Source organism: Malaya genurostris, chromosome 2, assembly GCF_030247185.1.
Source record: "Malaya genurostris strain Urasoe2022 chromosome 2, Malgen_1.1, whole genome shotgun sequence".
Lineage (NCBI taxonomy): Eukaryota > Metazoa > Arthropoda > Insecta > Diptera > Culicidae > Malaya > Malaya genurostris.
In genome coordinates, this window is record NC_080571.1 from 121,625,102 (window position 1) to 121,644,170 (window position 19,069).

Genomic DNA, 19,069 nt, shown 5'->3' on the forward strand with positions numbered 1-19,069 from the left:
TATTCTAATTGCAACCGCTCAAAACTATTCCAATTGCTAACCGATTCGAGAACAGTTTCATTTTGTAGGTTATACTAGTTAATGTACAAACTAACTTTTCTGCTTTTTTTCAAGAATCAAAGAAAACTATATGATAAAGGTATCATGTAAATTTGTAAATTTGTAAATTTTGTATTTTCGATGTGAAAAATACAACACATTTCGATTGAAAAAATACAGTACAGATAAGGACACAGTACATTTAATAAGAAAAACAGTACACTGTATTTAGGACGAAGATACAGTTCAATACTGTAGAATACAGTACGAATACGAGCCTTGGGTATAACCAAAAAAGGTTTTGCGTGCCAAAGGCTCTTCAAACTAAATATTTTCACATGGAAAATTTCACATCTATGAATAATATCATAATATTGAAAACCAAAAATTTTTAACATAAAGATTTCAAATGCATTTCAAGTACTCGACATTTGTGCACAATCTTCATATTCGAGTACTGAATCCAACCCTATTACATCGCATTATATTATATTATAGCAAAGAATTCTGCGATGTTGCCAAACTTGAATTGTCTCCATTGTTTCCTGTGTGGACAATAGCAGAAAGAAATTCTTGCCAGTACTATTAAGTTTTTCTTGCTTTAAAAGACAGCTCTTGACAATTGAAACTACTTCAATCGTTATCGTGCGTTTTGTTGTTAATTGATTAGTGTCAAAATGTTTAAAACACGTGGTAATACAATGCCTTGATATGTAGATTGGTTTATTACTAAACTACCGCATTATTTCAGCGGCGAATGTTGCTCCACAGCCTTCTCCAAAAATTTTCAAATATTCTCCAGAATCGCTGGCCGCTGTTGATATTTCATTCGAGTCCTACAAGCAAGCGAAGTATTCGAACACACGAAAACGTAGTTTTTCGCCAATTATCAACGAGCAAAATATGCGATCTCCTGACATCTCCCCAATTGCTATGAACAAAACCTTTCGAGTATCACCGCGGATGAACACTCCTAAAACCAAATCAACAAACGCGACGTATCCAATATCTAAACTGTGAGTTTTTTTTAATTTAAATCAACCATTTTTTACAAGAATTTAATTTATAATCATTATTGTGAAATTTGATTTGAATTAATTTATTGTGCATATCGAGTATTAAATTATTCAGCTCTGTGCCTGTGTACATGTATAATTATAAATACATTTATTTAAACGCTTGTAGCCCTTCGATCATGAGTGCCCACGAGAGACGAAAGACGATGTTTGTCATGACCACACCATTGGCAAAACGAGAGCTTGAACATAGAATCTCCGTATCCAACATCCTGAAAGACATGAACCTCTCCAAATACATTGGCATCTTCAGTGAGGAAGAAATCGATTTCGAAGTTTTTGTAACACTTTCTGAAAAAGATTTACATGACATTGGGATCGATTGCCAGAAAGATATCGAGCTAATTCTTGAAAAAGTTTCACAGTACAATGCCTTTGCGTGATTGTTGGTCATCTAGTAATGTACCGTATGTTAATGTTTTTATATCTAAATGTTTGTGTAATGACTGTGCATCTAATTATTTATCAATTAGTTTAAGCTTGTATTTAGGTTTTATTGCAAAGAAGATTGTGGAACGATCAGCAGAGTTTATCAAATTGTGATTTTTTTACGATTACTTCAGATTTGGAAGCGACTTGCACAAATTTTATAACAATCCTCAAATATGTGTATCAACCCAGAAAAGAAGAAAATCTTAATGTGATAACGTTAATCAATATATGCATATCTGACTGACATGACCGATTTTTATTCATATTAGGAGATCCATCACAAAAGTTCAATAATGCCTAAGCACCAACTAAATGAAAATAATTTCAGTGTTCTCAAAGATTACTTAGCCTATTTTCACGAAATTAAATTCAAATGAAAGGTATGTTCCAATAAAAGGTTCTTGCATTTCATCTGAAACCGTTTGCGAAATTACAGAGATATATGTATCAACAAATGAGAATAATGCCACTCACTTTACTCGAATATGGCTAAACCGATTTCCATCATCTTAGATTCAAATTAAAGGTTTGAAGGTCATAATAAATTCATGATTTTTATTCAGATCCAACTTTCGATTCTAAACAGTTCTTTTTTCGTAAGTGACCATGTGAGAGTAGCGAATTTCTAAAAATGTTCTAATAAGTGTCTCTAGTTTGCAGATCTTGATAGTCGATGACCCAACAAACTCCTATTAGCTGGTAAAAAACTCCAAAAAAGAACTCATTTCGTTTTCTCAGAGACGGCAAATCCCATTTTCAAAAACTCTAATTTAAATAAAAGAACTATAAAGTGTTATAAAAAAATTGCTGGATTTTGCCCGAGTCCGACTTCCGGTTCGAGAATTACAGAAAATCTTGTAAGTTGAGCTCAACTAATCCACTTAGTATTATTATGTTATTAGTATTATTATTTTTCCCCGCCTTCAACTGTTGTAGTCGTTCACCGAAGTTCCAATTTATAGGTCATATTAGTTGATGTCCATACGAACCGTTTTTGGTTATACTGATCCCTGGATTCCAGTTCCTGAAGTACCGGAAATAATGATAAAAAAAATTCCAAGCCAGATTTCTCTTAGAATACTTAAACGATGTTCATATACTTAGTTGGTTTTTAAGCACTCTCCCATAAATCTAAAACGTTTTTCTGTTGTTAAAATTATTTTTCCCTCAAATAACTATCAAAGTTCTCTCTGAAAATACGCACCGTTGCTAGAGGTGACTCCGACACTACTTTGTGTATTTCAAATATTTTGTCCAACAAGCTATCCTTGACGGAAGCTCTTCAACGCTTTAATGTCTTTAAGGCTCTTATCATTTCCGTTATTCATTAAAACCTTCGCTATTAGTCATGTGATATGTCCAAGGAAAAATTAACAACAAACAAACTTGGAATAATCAACTTATTCGACGAAAACGTCACTAGAATCAACCAGCAACAGTACGGCTTCTCAAAAAGCTGCTTCTTCCTAATATTACTATGTAATGACAAAAATCTCACATAACTTAGTGCGGTGTTGGAAATCTTTCCTCGTGAGTAAAGCCACCAGTAAGCGAATTTGCTAATTCAAGAGACGTGAGAAAAGTGATTTTTCGAATAGAATCCAACTATAAAATTACATTATATATCTTCCAACGATAACACATTTATTATACACAAATACACTATTATGCAAACTGCATACATAATATGTAGAGAGATTACAGATAATTGCAGCTTTCTTAAATTTTATAACGGTTTAGCGCTAGTTCAACCTGCATTTGAATTAAGGCCTTGTTTTCTTCAAAAATTTCTTTCGCAAGTATCTGTCGTTTCTGTTCCAGGAGTGCATTTTCTTTCGCATAATGTGCAACCAATCTTTCATAGTCCTCGTTATCACTAACAATACAGTCCAAACTACTCGGATCATTAGCGATACCATTATCTGAAATCAACAAACGCTTCATACGGACAATTTCGGCCCGCTCTGCGTTGATACGTGCCTGAAGTTGAGCCTTCCAATTCAATAGCTCTTGATTTTCAAGTTGCAACCTAATCAACATTAAGTAGTCGGGGTGGTTTTCTGGGAGTAACATAAATCCGTTGTCAGAAACAGTAACTTGGTCACTTATATTCGCTTGTTCTGAACTACCAGAGCTACGAGTATCCAACCGATCCTGAATCATAACTTGAACAGGAGATTCAACTGTATTTAATTTCTGCTCAACTAGACCTACATCTTCTGGTGTTTCTTGAGGAGTATTTTTTGCATCGGTGTTCGTGGCTGATTCAGTAGATACTCCCGTAACTGTTTTTATAGAAGATTCGTCATCGGAACAAGACAGTTTCGCCTTATTCAAATCGATCGAGATATCCCCGTCTACAGTATCATCCAAACCTTTATGTGGGCAATCTGATTTTTTCTCGAAGGACCTTAGTTTACGCTAAAAAATGATTGACAAAAATAAGTTGAAGTCAATATTAACTCCTAAACAATACCTTTAGTTGTGTAATAATACGTTGGACTTCCCACAGCTGTTCCTCGCGTTTTTTTGTCACGAATCCAGCATTCATCTCTGTGTGTATTTGTGCTAGTAAACTCTCTTGTTTCTTCAATTCAACAGAAATTTCCTCCGGAGTTTCTGGAAGATTGGGGCTTGATGCGGTAATTGGAGGTACATACCTATAAAATAATATACGAATTATTTTATTGCAGTAACACATAATAACAAATATTCTAAGCACTTCATGAAAATTCTCGATAGTAAAGACAGTTTGTGTTTCTTAACACGCTTCATTAGACGTAAACTGTATAAGAACGCAACGATTATACCACTGACAAACATAAGTGTAAGTTAGTATGAAAACAAAAAGAAAACAGAGCAGCTACGTTATCTTTATTTACACAAACGACAACGTATCTTTTCAATCGTGCCATTGAAACGATTTTATCTTTGCTGTTGCGGTGGGCAGCATCCTCAACGTTGTCCATATCAGAGTTCTTTTCTACATTTGAATTCAACTGCATACGTTATAAAATATCTCTAAGTTTGATTAACTTCTGGTAGACCTTAATCTGTTAAAAAAATTATTCAAGCACATAAAAATAAAGTAAAAGACATGCAACGCTTGCAAATAGAACAACATTACAAAATGTTTCAGGCATGAAAATATGAACTTATGATATGCGTGATAATTTCAGTATCTCGTAATTTTGATATTAATTTGATCTCTAACGTTTGCAATAAAAATGGATTTTTTTCGAATGGCTATGAAAATAAAGCTAAGATAGATATTTGTTTTGATAAATTTCCCATGGCAGGTAATCTTTTTAGCTTACTTGTAAAAAATTCTACACCATTGCAAGCGGCCTGCCGTCAGTTAGCGGAAACATTCGCCCTGGCGGACGAAAACATGCGTGTAGGCATGTTTTGAGTTCTTTCTTCGTTTTATTTATTCCTTCTTAGTTTTCGCGAAAAAATCGTTGGAGTAGATCTTACGCTTGAGGTTGGCACAGAAATTAATTAAAAGAGTTAACATAGATCGGTATATTGAATAAATAGTATGAAAATACTTGTTTGTTTGATAAATTAATATTCTTTTATCAGTAGCCGGCTGCCCAGAACAACCAATATAAGCAATTAACATTTTTTCCATAATGTGCAAATAATAAACAATGAAGAAGCGCCCTTTACCTGGTTAATGTTTAGCTTTATTTGGTGATTTAAAATGATTTGATATATTTTATAGATTATGTCTTTACAATGAATCAGTTGTTTTGTCTAAATCCTATTCACTCATTTATTTTGTAGCAGGCAATTCCATTTAGAAAAACCAGTTTTAATCCACCTAGTGGTGTAATAATGCCTTTCTCATTTTTATTTTCTCCTGTATATTACAGCAGAAATTCCACGAAATACTACAACTCAAAAAAGTTTAGAAAATAGTTTTGAAGATTTCTGTTGCATAATACTACTACATTGATACACTACATTTGAATTTAAGTTAATGGAAATCTATTCAATCATATATGAGAAAGTGAAGTGAGCTCCATTTTATCATATTTGATTATTATTGCCGGTACTCCCGGAACCGAAAACTGAATATCGGCATAGTGACATTCGGTTCATTCAACCATGCACTAATATGACCTACACATTTTTTACGATTCTCTATGACGATTCGAATTTTGGAAAAAAATGTACCGGTCGGACTTGGCTAAAATTCAGCAAACCTTTTGTGGGATTATCAATGTCAGAGTCTCATGGTCTGCAAACTCGGGAAAATCACTAGCCAATATAATGAGTTAGCTTATGAACAAAGTATTCCTGAAATTGATGTTTTCATACTGAGCACTCTATCTTCGGAACCAGGAGTTTTACCCGAATGAAAATTTAAATATTCTTATGGCATCTTAAGAACTTCCATCTCCGAGTAAAGTGAGTGACACTATATTCACATTTTTAATGCGCTATTTCCAGATTTTTGGTGCATATCACCTTACCAAGTTGGATACATATGAAATTCCGGAACCTTGTTTGGAACCATGAAACCTTTAGTTTCTGGTAGACCTTAATCTGTTAAAAAAATTATTCAAGCACATAAAAATAAAGTAAAAGACATGCAACGCTTGCAAATAGAACAACATTACAAAATGTTTCAGGCATGAAAATATGAACTTATGATATGCGTGATAATTTCAGTATCTCGTAATTTTGATATTAATTTGATCTCTAACGTTTGCAATAAAAATGGATTTTTTTCGAATGGCTATGAAAATAAAGCTAAGATAGATATTTGTTTTGATGAATTTCCCATGGCAGGTAATCTTTTTAGCTTACTTGTAAAAAATTCTACACCATTGCAAGCGGCCTGCCGGCAGTTAGCGGAAACATTCGCCCTGGCGGACGAAAACATGCGTGTAGGCATGTTTTGAGTTCTTTCTTCGTTTTATTTATTCCTTCTTAGTTTTCGCGAAAAAATCGTTGGAGTAGATCTTACGCTTGAGGTTGGCACAGAAATTAATTAAAAGAGTTAACATAGATCGGTATATTGAATAAATAGTATGAAAATACTTGTTTGTTTGATAAATTAATATTCTTTTATCAGTAGCCGGCTGCCCAGAACAACCAATATAAGCAATTAACATTTTTTCCATAATGTGCAAATAATAAACAATGAAGAAGCGCCCTTTACCTGGTTAATGTTTAGCTTTATTTGGTGATTTAAAATGATTTGATATATTTTATAGAATATGTCATTACAATGAATCAGTTGTTTTGTCTAAATCCTATTCACTCATTTATTTTGTAGCAGGCAATTCCATTTAGAAAAACCAGTTTTAATCCACCTAGTGGTGTAATAATGCCTTTCTCATTTTTATTTTCTCCTGTATATTACAGCAGAAATTCCACGAAATACTACAACTCAAAAAAGTTTAGAAAATAGTTTTGAAGATTTCTGTTGCATAATACTACTACATTGATACACTACATTTGAATTTAAGTTAATGGAAATCTATTCAATCATATATGAGAAAGTGAAGTGAGCTCCATTTTATCATATTTGATTATTATTGCCGGTACTCCCGGAACCGAAAACTGAATATCGGCATAGTGACATTCGGTTCATTCAACCATGCACTAATATGACCTACACATTTTTTACGATTCTCTATGACGATTCGAATTTTGGAAAAAAATGTACCGGTCGGACTTGGCTAAAATTCAGCAAACCTTTTGTGGGATTATCAATGTCAGAGTCTCATGGTCTGCAAACTCGGGAAAATCACTAGCCAATATAATGAGTTAGCTTATGAACAAAGTATTCCTGAAATTGATGTTTTCATACTGAGCACTCTATCTTCGGAACCAGAAGTTTTACCCGAATGAAAATTTGAATATTCTTATGGCATCTTAAGAACTTCCATCTCCGAGTAAAGTGAGTGACACTATATTCACATTTTTAATGCGCTATTTCCAGATTTTTGGTGCATATCACCTTACCAAGTTGGATACATATGAAATTCCGGAACCTTGTTTGGAACCATGAAACCTTTAGTTTAAATCAAAGTTTTCTAAACTCGGTTCAACCATCTTCGAGGAAATAAAGTGATATTAATTTCATATTTTTGGTGCATATCATCCTGTAATTCCAGATCCAGAAATCGGATCTAAATGATATTCAGGAACTTTGTATGAGACCTTAAGACCTTTCATTTGAATCTAAGCTTGTGAATTAAAAATGCGAGTGACATTATTTTCGCATTTTAAATTCATTATTTTCACATTTTTTATGTATATCATCCTGTAATTCCGAAACCGGAAGTCGGATTCAAATGAAATCCAGGAACTTGGTATGTGACCATAAGACGTTTCATTTGAATCTAAGATTGTAAAAATTGGTTCAGCCATCTCCGAGAAAAAAGAGTAATATTATTTTCACATTTTTTTGTGCATATCACCCTGTAATTTCGGAACCGGAAGTTTGATCGAAATGAAATTCAGGAACTTTGTATGGGACCATGAAACCTTTCATTTGAATCTAAGTTTGTAAAAATGGATTAAGCTATCTCCGAGAAAAGTGAGTGGCATTATTTTCACAATTTTAATGCATTTTTTCACATTTTTGGTGCATATCACCCTGTAATTCCGGAACCGGAAGTCGGATCGAAATAAAATTCAGGAATTTTGTATTGGATCGTGATATCTTTCATTTGAATGTAAGTTTGTAAAAATCGGTTCAGTCATCTTCGAGAAAAGTGAGTGACATTATTTTCACATTTTTAATGCATTATTTTCACATTTTTGGTGCATAGCACACTGTAATTCCGGAACCGGAAGTCGGATCCAAATTATATTCAGAAACTTTGTATATGAATATGAGACCTTTTATGACACACACACATACACACACACACACACACACACACACACACACACACACACACACACACACACACACACACACACACACACACGCACACACACAGACATTTGCTCAGCTTGTCAAGCTGAGTCGAATGGTATATAACATTCAGCTCTCCGAGCATCGGTTCAAAAGTCGGTTTTTGCAGTGATTGTATAGCCTTTCTATATGAGAAAGGCAAAAATAGGGAAGTTATTATTCGTTACGCGACAGTATTAAAATTCTTTCCTCAGTTTCCACGAGCAAGAACTGTAAATCAAGATTTCCCGGAACTTCAATGTTGGATATTGTTGAAACGTTCACTCGGGAAGTCTGTGAGTTTAGTGGTGCTTCCGAGAATCTTGAAACCGAAACATACGAAGTCGCGTGCGAATACTGCTATTACTGAAATTTATACTAACAAATATTCTTCTCAATATCTTCAACAAGTGTTGGACTAACATCCCTTCCCAGTCTTTTGTCAATCTACGTTCGGGCCTGGCCGGCACCGGTACTGATCAAAGAACTCTGTGGTTACCAGAAGATGTACATTGAAGGATGATTTGTCAGTCTCAGGCTTGAACGTCTAGGAATTCTATCCATATGTCATGTCGATGGAATGTCACACGCTGCGCTGAATGAATGCCGTGGCGACTCTCATGCTCGAGTTGGGTGATGAATGTAATGAAAGAATGATCGTCATCAACAGGAGGAGATCAATTTTGTTCCGGTGCGAATTTCATTGCTGGTAATAACTGTGGAGACATAGTTTTAAGCTTTTTTAATATGCGTAGGGTTGTCAACTAATTCTAAAAGACAATTTTTTGAAAAACTTTCAAATATAAGTAGGGAAATAAAAAAAATAAATATTTATAGGAAATTACAGGATTCTAGCATTTTCAAGTTGCATATGGTTGCCAACAAACAAAAATTCAGAAACTTTTAAATATTAACTGTATGGAAAAGGAAGTCAATGTTGATCGAAAATTACTTGATTAAAGTATTTTCAAGATGCATAGGGTTGTCTACCAACGAAAATTAAAACTACCCAGATAGACAAATTTTCAAAAATCAATTTAATGAAAAGGGTAGTCGATAGCGATCGTAAATTCCCCGATTTGAAATTTCTACCAATGAAGATTGAAAATTTTCGAAAAACTTTTATATCTTATATGGTTAAAAGTTATTTTCAGACTGCATAGGGTTATCAATTAACGAAAAATGGGTCATGGCCGCTTATTTCAATTAATATTTGTCATGTTATTTGAATAGTTGTGTGGTGGACGGAAACGGACACGCAATAAAACGGATTGACTTTCAATAATTTGTGTAAAACCGTTTGGCATAAAGTCATTTAGCACTAGAACGAAGTATGTAAATTTTAAATTTGATCCAAATAGTTTGATTGCATTAGGTGAAATAGCATTTTTTGTTGAAATTCTGTTTTAAATATCACACTATCATTCTATATAAGCAACTCACTTAGTGCTAGCACAATATTCTGTTCGTCATAGATGATTCAGGTCGAGACGGCGGCCACTGCGAGCGGCAGCGCCCGCGCAGAAACCACTTCTACCTAGTTGCAGGCGTTTGCCCGGATTACCCAAAGCTAGGGATATTCCTCAGTTAAGTTCGAACGAGCGGCAGCGAGGTCGGACAGCATGTCATCAAAAATGATGCGTTACACCCATCAAAAGTTATCATCCAAAACGATGCATTAGATCTATCATAATCTCAGTAAATTAGTACAAATAGTATTAAGCAGCATTTTTATCTGTAATTCCATTTAGTCTGCAATCATCGCAGTACCAAAGATTAGTTTTCGACAGTTGGCAACTAACACAGGCTTGGCCATATCTATTAATGTCTCGATTCATGGATAGCCGAGGAACTCTACTTCAGGCTGTTCAAATTTACTCTTTGCGACGTTTATGACTAGACCATTTTCCTTCAGTCGTTCGAAGACCATTCGCACGTGCTCTTTGTGCTTCTCTATGGTTTTTGATACAAATGTCGTCGATGAACGAGACTACAAAGTTTAGGACCCCCAGTATCTTGTTCAGGAAGTGTTGAAATGTCCGACTGGTGTTGCATAGACCCAAAAGTGATGGTGTGAACGTCAGATTTCGTGAATTCGCCACCAGATTGCATGTTCGTCTTGGCATCGATGAGATTTCGGTTTTATGGCATTTGGGCCAATTAGTTCATCCGATACCAAGAAGTTCCATGCGAAACGCCTTCTTAGTCCGAGATCCGTAGTAATTAGCTTGGTCGGCTGTAGTAGATATAGCAGCTTTTTATGGAGTTTCGACAATTTTTGTCAACCATTTTCGCTAACTTGACTAATGTTCCATCGGTCATGTTCAGAATGGGTCGAATGCGGGATGGAATCTGTTGTAGAAACAGCATTTCGAGGAGATCGTCGTTGACATTCAGTCCGTTTGCGAGCTCCAGCCGTGCTTGTGACGAGACAGCAAACCGAGCGTCTTATAGCGGTAAATTTGCAACCAACTCGACGATATGACAGATTACGGAATAATATACTTTCGCGATGATATGGTAAAATTTTCGTGACGATGCCCAAACTGCGCTTCCGCCTTTGCAAACCACATGTCTAGACCCGTCTTCCAGAGTTCTGGACCAGCTTTAGTGCGAGGAGTCTTATTTTCATCATCTGACAAGGTCGAGCGATGAAGGGTGGGTACCGGAACGCACCGATTGAAACGGAGATGAGCCTAAGTTACCGGACGGGGTCGAAGAAAACCGGTATCAAAATATTACGAAAATACGCAATCGTACCATACTTGCGAAATCACGTCGGCGTCTTCAACTGTGGTGGACGGAAACGGATACGGAATAAAACGAACCATTCACAGTAGTTCCAACTGATTATATATACTTTTTGGTTTGTGCCTTTTTGCCTTTCTCTATAGAAAGGTATTAGAATTGCTCGAAAAACCGACTTTCGAACGGAGCCTCGGAGACCCATAGTGTTATATACCATTCGACTCAGTTCGTCGAGACCGGAAAATGTATGTGTGTGTATGTATATGTGTGTGTATGTGTGTGCACTTCTCGAAGATATTTGAACGCGCTCAATTTTCTCAGAGATGGCTGAACCGATTTTAACAAACTTGGGCTCGTTTGAAAGCTACTATCGGACCATTGATCAAGTTCGAAGATCAAATGGTTGTGACTTTTGGTTCCGGAGATATGATTGTATAAGTGACGTAACCGACAAAACACGTTGATTTTTACCGCTCTTATATATATAAGGGTGCCAAAATTTTGGGATCACATCTATTTTCGTTAAGTTCTAGTGCTCAAAAGTTTAAGCACCTCGAAAAAAGCCTTCATGCAAAATTTGACCTAAATCGGACATGCTTAAGGGGTGCTGCCCGGTGGTAAAGGTTTGACAATTTTCGATCTTGAAAAAGCATCATAGGGGGGAATACATGAAATTTCTAAAATCGAATTTTTTTTTTGATGCCAAAACTCTTAAAACTGCATAAAACATCGAAATTTAGTGTCATCTAAAAAAAAAATTTTTTTTGAAAAAATCAACTTTCTTGAAAAATTTTCATATTTTTTCTAAGTCCCAAAAAGTCGATTTTTTCAAAAAAAATTTTTTTTGAGATGACACTAAATCTCGACGTTTCATGCAATTCTAAGCCTTTTGGCATCAAAATTTTTTTTTTCGATTTCGAAAATTTCATGTACTCCCCCCTATTTTTCAAGATATATGAAAATTCCGCTATGTGGACTAAGAAGACTTTTTTTAGATTACACACTTAGAAAATTTTGCAAAATTCGGTAATTTTTTACCGAATTTTCAACAGCTGAACGTTCGGTAATCAGTTCGGTAATTGAATTGATTACCGATCGTTCGGTAATTGCTGTCAAACAACTACCGTAAACTGTAAACTAAATGAATCTTACTGATTGTTCGGTAATTTTTTTGTTTTTCTATTTTCCTTTTGTTAAAATTCTTTTATTTTCGGATTTTAGAAAACTACACATATTTACAAAAATGATTGAAGAAAATTCCAACCTGCTATGGTTTTATTCCACGAAAAAAAGGGTCAAATGTTCCGGCTGACCGGAATTATGAGCACCTTCCAAAACACTGCACAATCCGTCGAGTCCACCAGAAATTACCCTCGAACGATTTGTGTAGGAAGCAATTGGACAAGTGATACAAAATTTAATTTTTTTTCTGCCTATAAGTAAACAAAAAGCTTTTAGTGGTTCAAATGTTTTAAAAATTTTAGCACCTGTATCTCAATCCATTCGATAAACTCTTCAAGATATTTTTCGTTTGGTTAATAAAAAGACACCGACAATTTTAATAACTGTTTGACAGTTAGTTTCACGACAATCAGTTTTCACAGAAGTTCGGTTATTGGAGGATAATTTTACCATACGGGAAGTATGGTTTTTACCGTACTCGGCGACTTTTCAGATTTACCGTATGAATTGTATATCTATTTACAGAATTCTGTAATGAAAACTTGCGTAAAACTGATCGTCCGGTAAAAATTTGCATAATTGTTGTAAAATGAAGTTTATGTACCGAAATGTCGGTAATTTATATTGATTACCGAAAGTTTTCGTCAAAAAAATTAACGAACAACGGAATCGAATCGTAGTGTGTATGAAACATATTTTCATGAGACTGCTATGAAAGAAGAGAAAGGCATTATCACACCACTAGGTGGATTAAGAAGGGTTTTTACACTAAAGGTTAAGATAACTGCGGTGTGTTGTTCTCCGTATCAGTGATTGTGTAACTGTCTACGATGAACTATCAACTCTGTAAGTGCGCACACAACTAGAAGAGCGCATTATAGGGATGATCATAAACTTTTCATTAGTTGGTTTTCGATAATTTCCTGTTTTATGAACCCCCAAAAGATGTTTAAACTTGGGATTGTTTATGCAATAATGATATGAAGTTCGATCATTTCATAGAACAGAATCTCGATAAAAACAATCACTAATGACGCCGTTGTGAATTTCTTCATGAAAACTTATTGCAAACAATTGAAATTGCTCCGAACAAAATGCAGTCCTTTCTTTTGACAACGATCATTATTTCGTAACATTCATCGCCCAAAACGAGTACGAGAGTAGCCGCTGCGTTCGTTCAGCGGTCGGTCATGACTGTCATATGTGACATTCTATCGTGTGATACGAGCGACATTCATGTGTGACTGCCCGGATAGCAGGCAACATGAAAGTTTCCAGCACACGACATTCAAAGCAAACATCTGCAGCTTTAGGTACCAATTTAGAAATTTCAATTAAAACTGTCACACGAAAGGAACGTTTCCAGTCCTGCCCCCATGTCAATAGCCTACTAAACCACATCAATTTATCTGTATATTTTCTTGTTGTGGTTCGTGTGTCCGTAAGGGCATATTCAGTAGTGTTTTAGTTCTAGATGCATAATTTATGCCAGTTACAAAATTTAAATCTGGATTTTAAAACAAGAAAAACTGGCAGCCCCAGCAGTGTTTTACTCGTGTTTCAAATATACAAAAAATAGAACGGCATCGTAGACCAGTTTTAAATTTGACAGTAGAACTGGTCGAATAAATAAAACTCAAACGGATTGCTGGGGACACGTTTGTTTCAGTTTCATTTACATTATAGACCACCCATATGAATCTTGCAGCTGCTGAATTTGCTCTAAGGGTTTTGTTTTATAATTTGACGGCATTGATCACAATTTATGAATTGGAAAACAGCGTAGGAAACATGACTGCTGTTTATATGGCGCCCATGATCTTTAAAGCATAATATCATTATCATAAAGCTAATAAACTGAATAATATTTAAAGCACATGAATCAAGCATGCTAATGAAATTTTCATGAAAAACATCTCGATGCGCGCCAGACGATTTCATTAATGATCTAGTATTCATATTTTACTCTCCAATGGAGAAGCAAACACTTATAAAAATTTTACAAGGATCAACTCCACGGGGTTGTTCGAGCCATTGATGTGGAACAAGGCAACCAAAATTTCTAATGATCTACAATCAACAAGCTCAATCAATCGTCACACTTTTGAATCCGCAATTGCACAAGTCTGCTTAGATTGATCTCAATTGGGAACCAACACCGAACAACGTTTGTCTTGATTTGTATTTGTTTTATAGCCGACGAAATTACACCAATATCCCAAATGTATGCAATTATATCTTTGTACATACTTGCGATTTCGATATTTGAGCTGAAACGTTAGCTTTAATTTCGCGTCTATTTATAGATTCGCGTGCTTTCCACAGCTTCGCTTTTGCATCAATCAATTTTAAATAAAGATGTGTTTATAAAATTTAGCATGCATTGTCGTAAAAAATTTCCAATTATTTACAAAAAGTCTTTTTTTCTGATGAATTTTCCTCATTATTTTTATGTATCATTCTGGAGGGAGTCGAAACGAACGACATAAAAATCATGTAAATCAAACCGTTATTAGCATTGAAACCAAAACCATCATCCCCAACATATAGAATATTTGTATAATACTTACTTTATAAGCTTCGTATCACCAAATAGGTTGTTGCAATGACAGAGAATTGCAACAAATAACCTGTGCGACATTTGCAATATAGGACTGAGTAACATAGCTATGTTCTGCGCATTCATCTTAGTGTGTATCTCGTTCTGTGTTACGGCATCCAAATGAAGGATTATCCATGCCAATAACGTCCTATGACAACTAGGTAGCTGCTCAACCAAACTGACCAGCTCTTGTTCTTGCTGGGATACCTGAGAATGCGAAGCTGCTTCTTCAAATCGCGTTGATAGATCCGTAGTTAGAATCGGCTCAGGTAATTCACGAAGAAATGATTTCAACAATCCACATGCCGTTGGAATATCAAATTCTTTGATGCAACTACCTTCTCGATTATTATATGATTTTTTCAACTGTTGTAGTTTTGTTTTGACAGCTTCGACTTTATAGATTTGGTCACTCTGTAATCCGTGCTCTTGTAGATAATCAATACAATCACGTACCACTAGAGGAAGATTTACGGTATCATGACATCTGCTTCGTTCGACAGCCAGTCCTAGCGATACTCCAAAAATGGGCTGTGCATCTCCCAGTTCCAAAACTTCTTCACTCACACTGGCTTGTTTTAATTTTTTGTTTTTGTCTTTAGATTTATCCTTCTTATCCTTATCTTTCTTATCTTTGTCTTTCTTTTTTTCTTTGTCTTTTTCTTTTTCGACTGACGGTTTCAAATCGTCTACTTTATTCACCTCCAGTTTTTCCTTGTCACGAGACTTTTCTCTTTTTTCTTTGCTTTTGGAAGGAAATTTGAAAGCTTTCGATTTTTTGGATTTTGAAGGACTTCTGAAAAATAAAAACAGAATTTTTCTAAGCCCTTTTGATTATACGGAGTATACTTACTTTGTTTCCAATTCCTCTTCTGGAGAACTTTCGCCCTCTAATGTTGCATATGCGCTTTTTTTGTCCTTTTTATCTTTTCTGCGTCCAATCAAGAGCTCTTTTTTACTTACTTTCTCCGCTTCAGTTTCAGTAACTTTTGAATTGAAATAAAAAAGAAATATTTTATCATGAAAACACGCTAGAAAATTGTTTGAAACTTGATAATAAACATCATTTAACTTTACCTTTGCTGCTGCCTTCTGAGGCATACAACCCTGGGAAATCTTTCTCCACATCCGGACTATCGAAATCCATACGGGAAACGGTTCCTAAATTCCGTTTTTACAATTTATATTGATAACTAGCCGACGATTGAAAATTTTGTGCAATTGCTGCGAAAAATTCTTTCCTGCGTAAATCGGTACTAACATGTGATTAGGGCATATCGTGCGATATGCCCTTTTGAAAGTTACGAAAATAATGCTCATTACTCAAGTTTTGAACATGGAATTGAAGCATATTACACACAGTTTTGTAGATTGGGCTTCTATCTAGGAGTTTATATCGATTATTGTGTAAATGAAGGTTGTAGAGCCGAACAATGAGCATTATATTTTGAACATTCGCAAGGGCCTACCGTGCGATATGCCCAAATCACATGTTACTGCCGAAATCAATAATGTTTACGATTCAAGATGTTTATGTATTCACTATAAAAAAAACTGCACTGAAATAAAACATGTTTGTTATATTCATTCGATTTGTCATATGAAACGTGTAGCATAAACACGCAGAAAAAAAATTTTTGGTTATTTTTTCAAATAGCCGCATGAGTAAGCAACAGTTTCTCTTTGTTTACTTTCTCTTTCCATTATTGTGACTCGATAATAAAGATTTTCGTGAATTTTACAATTCTGCTTGATAGTTGAAAATTTTTTGTATCATTTTAAACGAGGAGATGAGTGGTAAAGGCAAAGATAAACTCAAAATGGAGTGGTCGGCGCATTCTCATGGTCCATCAAAATAGGACCCCTCGATGGCTTCGGTTCACTGTCAAAACATTATGTTGAACTGTAACTTGTGATTTATTTGAAATGTTGCTAAGCAATATTTATATAGTTTGTTTAACGCAAAAATATATCTCAGATTGAAGTTGACACAAGTCGTTTGATAGACAATCTTTCTATACTCAGAACACTGTTGAGGTTTTCAGTTGAATTTCAAAATTTACGAAGTAGTGCTTTTTTCGGATGCATCACTACCACTTGATGCAGAGCTAGTCACATATATTAAACAGGATTTGGAAATCAGCCACATTTGTTATTTTATTCCAAAGCCACATTTTCCATTTTATTCCAGTATGTCGATTCAGCTTCAAGAGTATACAACAAGGCTGAACTAAATTTTCGTTATTGTCTGGAATATCAGTTTTGAATATTGGTTGATACCGTTGGTATAGCATTGGATGTGAGACAGAAATGAGGTTATCATTTTAACGCACGAAAAAAAACAAAAAAATGTTTTAAACCACCTAGTGGTGTAATGATGCATTTCTCATATCAATCATACTATCATATATAATACTGTGGCATTCTTTTAAATAGTTTTCTTCAATTCTTGAAAGAATAACCGAAATCGGTTTGTGTGACCGTCTCCCGCATAGCGTTTTGGCTACCTGTGCAGCCATGGCCACCAGACGGCTACCAAAATTGATTCAGTGACGGTTGTCAAATCCAATTTGACAAAACAAAGTCGCCTGTATCTAAGTTAGCCGAGCGTTTTCATCTTCTCACTTTCGCTGAAAATGTCAAAGATATCAATGTGGATAAATCCTGGTGGATACGGTTGTATCGACGACACGACCTGCCACTCGTCTATCTAAACTGTATCGAAAATTTAACTACCCCTCAGTAACTGGTAATGTCAAAACGAAGTTGCTTGAAAATCTATTGAAACTGGCAACAAAAGTCGAAAACTGTTGATTTTAGATAACAGTTACCAGAACCATGGCTACGAATGTATATTTTTCAATGGAGCGTACCATATAAATATTCTCAAAACAAAAACAAATTGTTTCTGTGAACCAGAAGAAATGCGGATTTCTGTGAACCAAAAAAAATAGGACGAGCTTAGCATTGACACCCCGAAAAGGCAGATATATAGCAGCTATTTGACTAGATGTGCGTAGCGCATGGTGAACTGGCGGTAGAAAATCGTACAAATCGTGTACACGTTCTACCCTGAATACCCGTCGTACCGGGACCTTCCCGAAATTTGAGCGCCATTCTACCGAACGAGAATTGTGGCACCTATGTTTGAATCAGGGCGCGGGCTGGCCTCGATACATTCATGAATTCAATCCAGACGATCGGGAACAAATTTATTTTTTATTTTTGTATCCGTATTCTACATCATTTTTTTAATTTTGTATCCGTATTCTACATCATTACCGTTAGAACATTAAAAAACGCTCGATCGATAAATTGTTTATATTTCTCGATCATGAATTTAATTTTTTACGAAACCATTTGCAATTCCTGTCTTTGCGAGTCCACCACCGCATGCAGCTAGAACATGTTGACTGGTTAGGTTTCACAGTAGAAGTCTCTGAAATATTGAACAAAATCTGTAGAAATGTGTACCATTCGCGTATCTTTTGCGTTTTTTTTAAATTGTTTGTTTATTTACTTTGGAGCTCCTTGGTAACTATTTCGTAGCAACCTAAACAGTGTTGCTCAAGAAGATTATTTTTATCATTATCAAGGGGTCGCTATATTTGCGGTAACTGGCGGTGAATCGTTAACAGACAATTTTATTGCCATTTTTTGTTCGGAGTGCCTGGTCGTGTCGTCGGTTGTATCGTTTGAGTTGTATATCTGGCAGCGGTGAGGCAATCGGTCACCAAAATGTCTGCCAGCCATATTTTTCCAGCTGGCAACGTTTAGTCAGCCATCTAGCAGCCATGCGTATGCGGACTACTGATAAACCTGTTTTAATCCACCTAGTGGTGTAATGATGCTTTTCTCATATCAATCATACTATCATATGTAATACTGTGGCATTCTTTAAAATAATTTTCTTCGATTCTTGAAAGAATAACCGAAATCGGTTTGTTTGACCGTCTACTGATAAATCTGTTTTAATCCACCTAGTAGTATAACGATGCCTTTCTCATATCAATCATACAATCATATATAATACTGTGGTATACTTCAAAACAATTTTCGATTCTTAAA

General features: G+C 35.3%; 2 protein-coding genes across 2 annotated transcripts; one reads left to right on the forward strand and one right to left on the reverse strand.

The window, feature by feature from the left end:
- Window positions 1–592: 592 nt before the first annotated feature.
- On the forward strand, window positions 593–1,782 carry LOC131432432 (ankyrin repeat and SAM domain-containing protein 6-like). Its single transcript, XM_058598696.1, has 3 exons — window positions 593–732; window positions 791–1,055; window positions 1,225–1,782. The coding sequence occupies exons 1-3, from the start codon at window positions 717–719 to the stop codon at window positions 1,496–1,498; spliced, it is 555 nt and encodes a 184-aa protein (XP_058454679.1). The 5' UTR covers window positions 593–716; the 3' UTR covers window positions 1,499–1,782.
- A 1,383-nt stretch (window positions 1,783–3,165) lies between these two features.
- Window positions 3,166–16,275, reverse strand: LOC131429700 (ralA-binding protein 1). The gene is made up of 5 exons (XM_058594012.1): window positions 16,079–16,275; window positions 15,855–15,987; window positions 14,970–15,797; window positions 4,024–4,207; window positions 3,166–3,968 (listed from the first exon to the last, which is right to left on the reverse strand). Exons 1-5 carry the CDS (start codon window positions 16,146–16,148, stop codon window positions 3,267–3,269), a joined length of 1,917 nt encoding a protein of 638 aa, XP_058449995.1. The 5' UTR covers window positions 16,149–16,275; the 3' UTR covers window positions 3,166–3,266.
- Window positions 16,276–19,069: the final 2,794 nt, after the last annotated feature.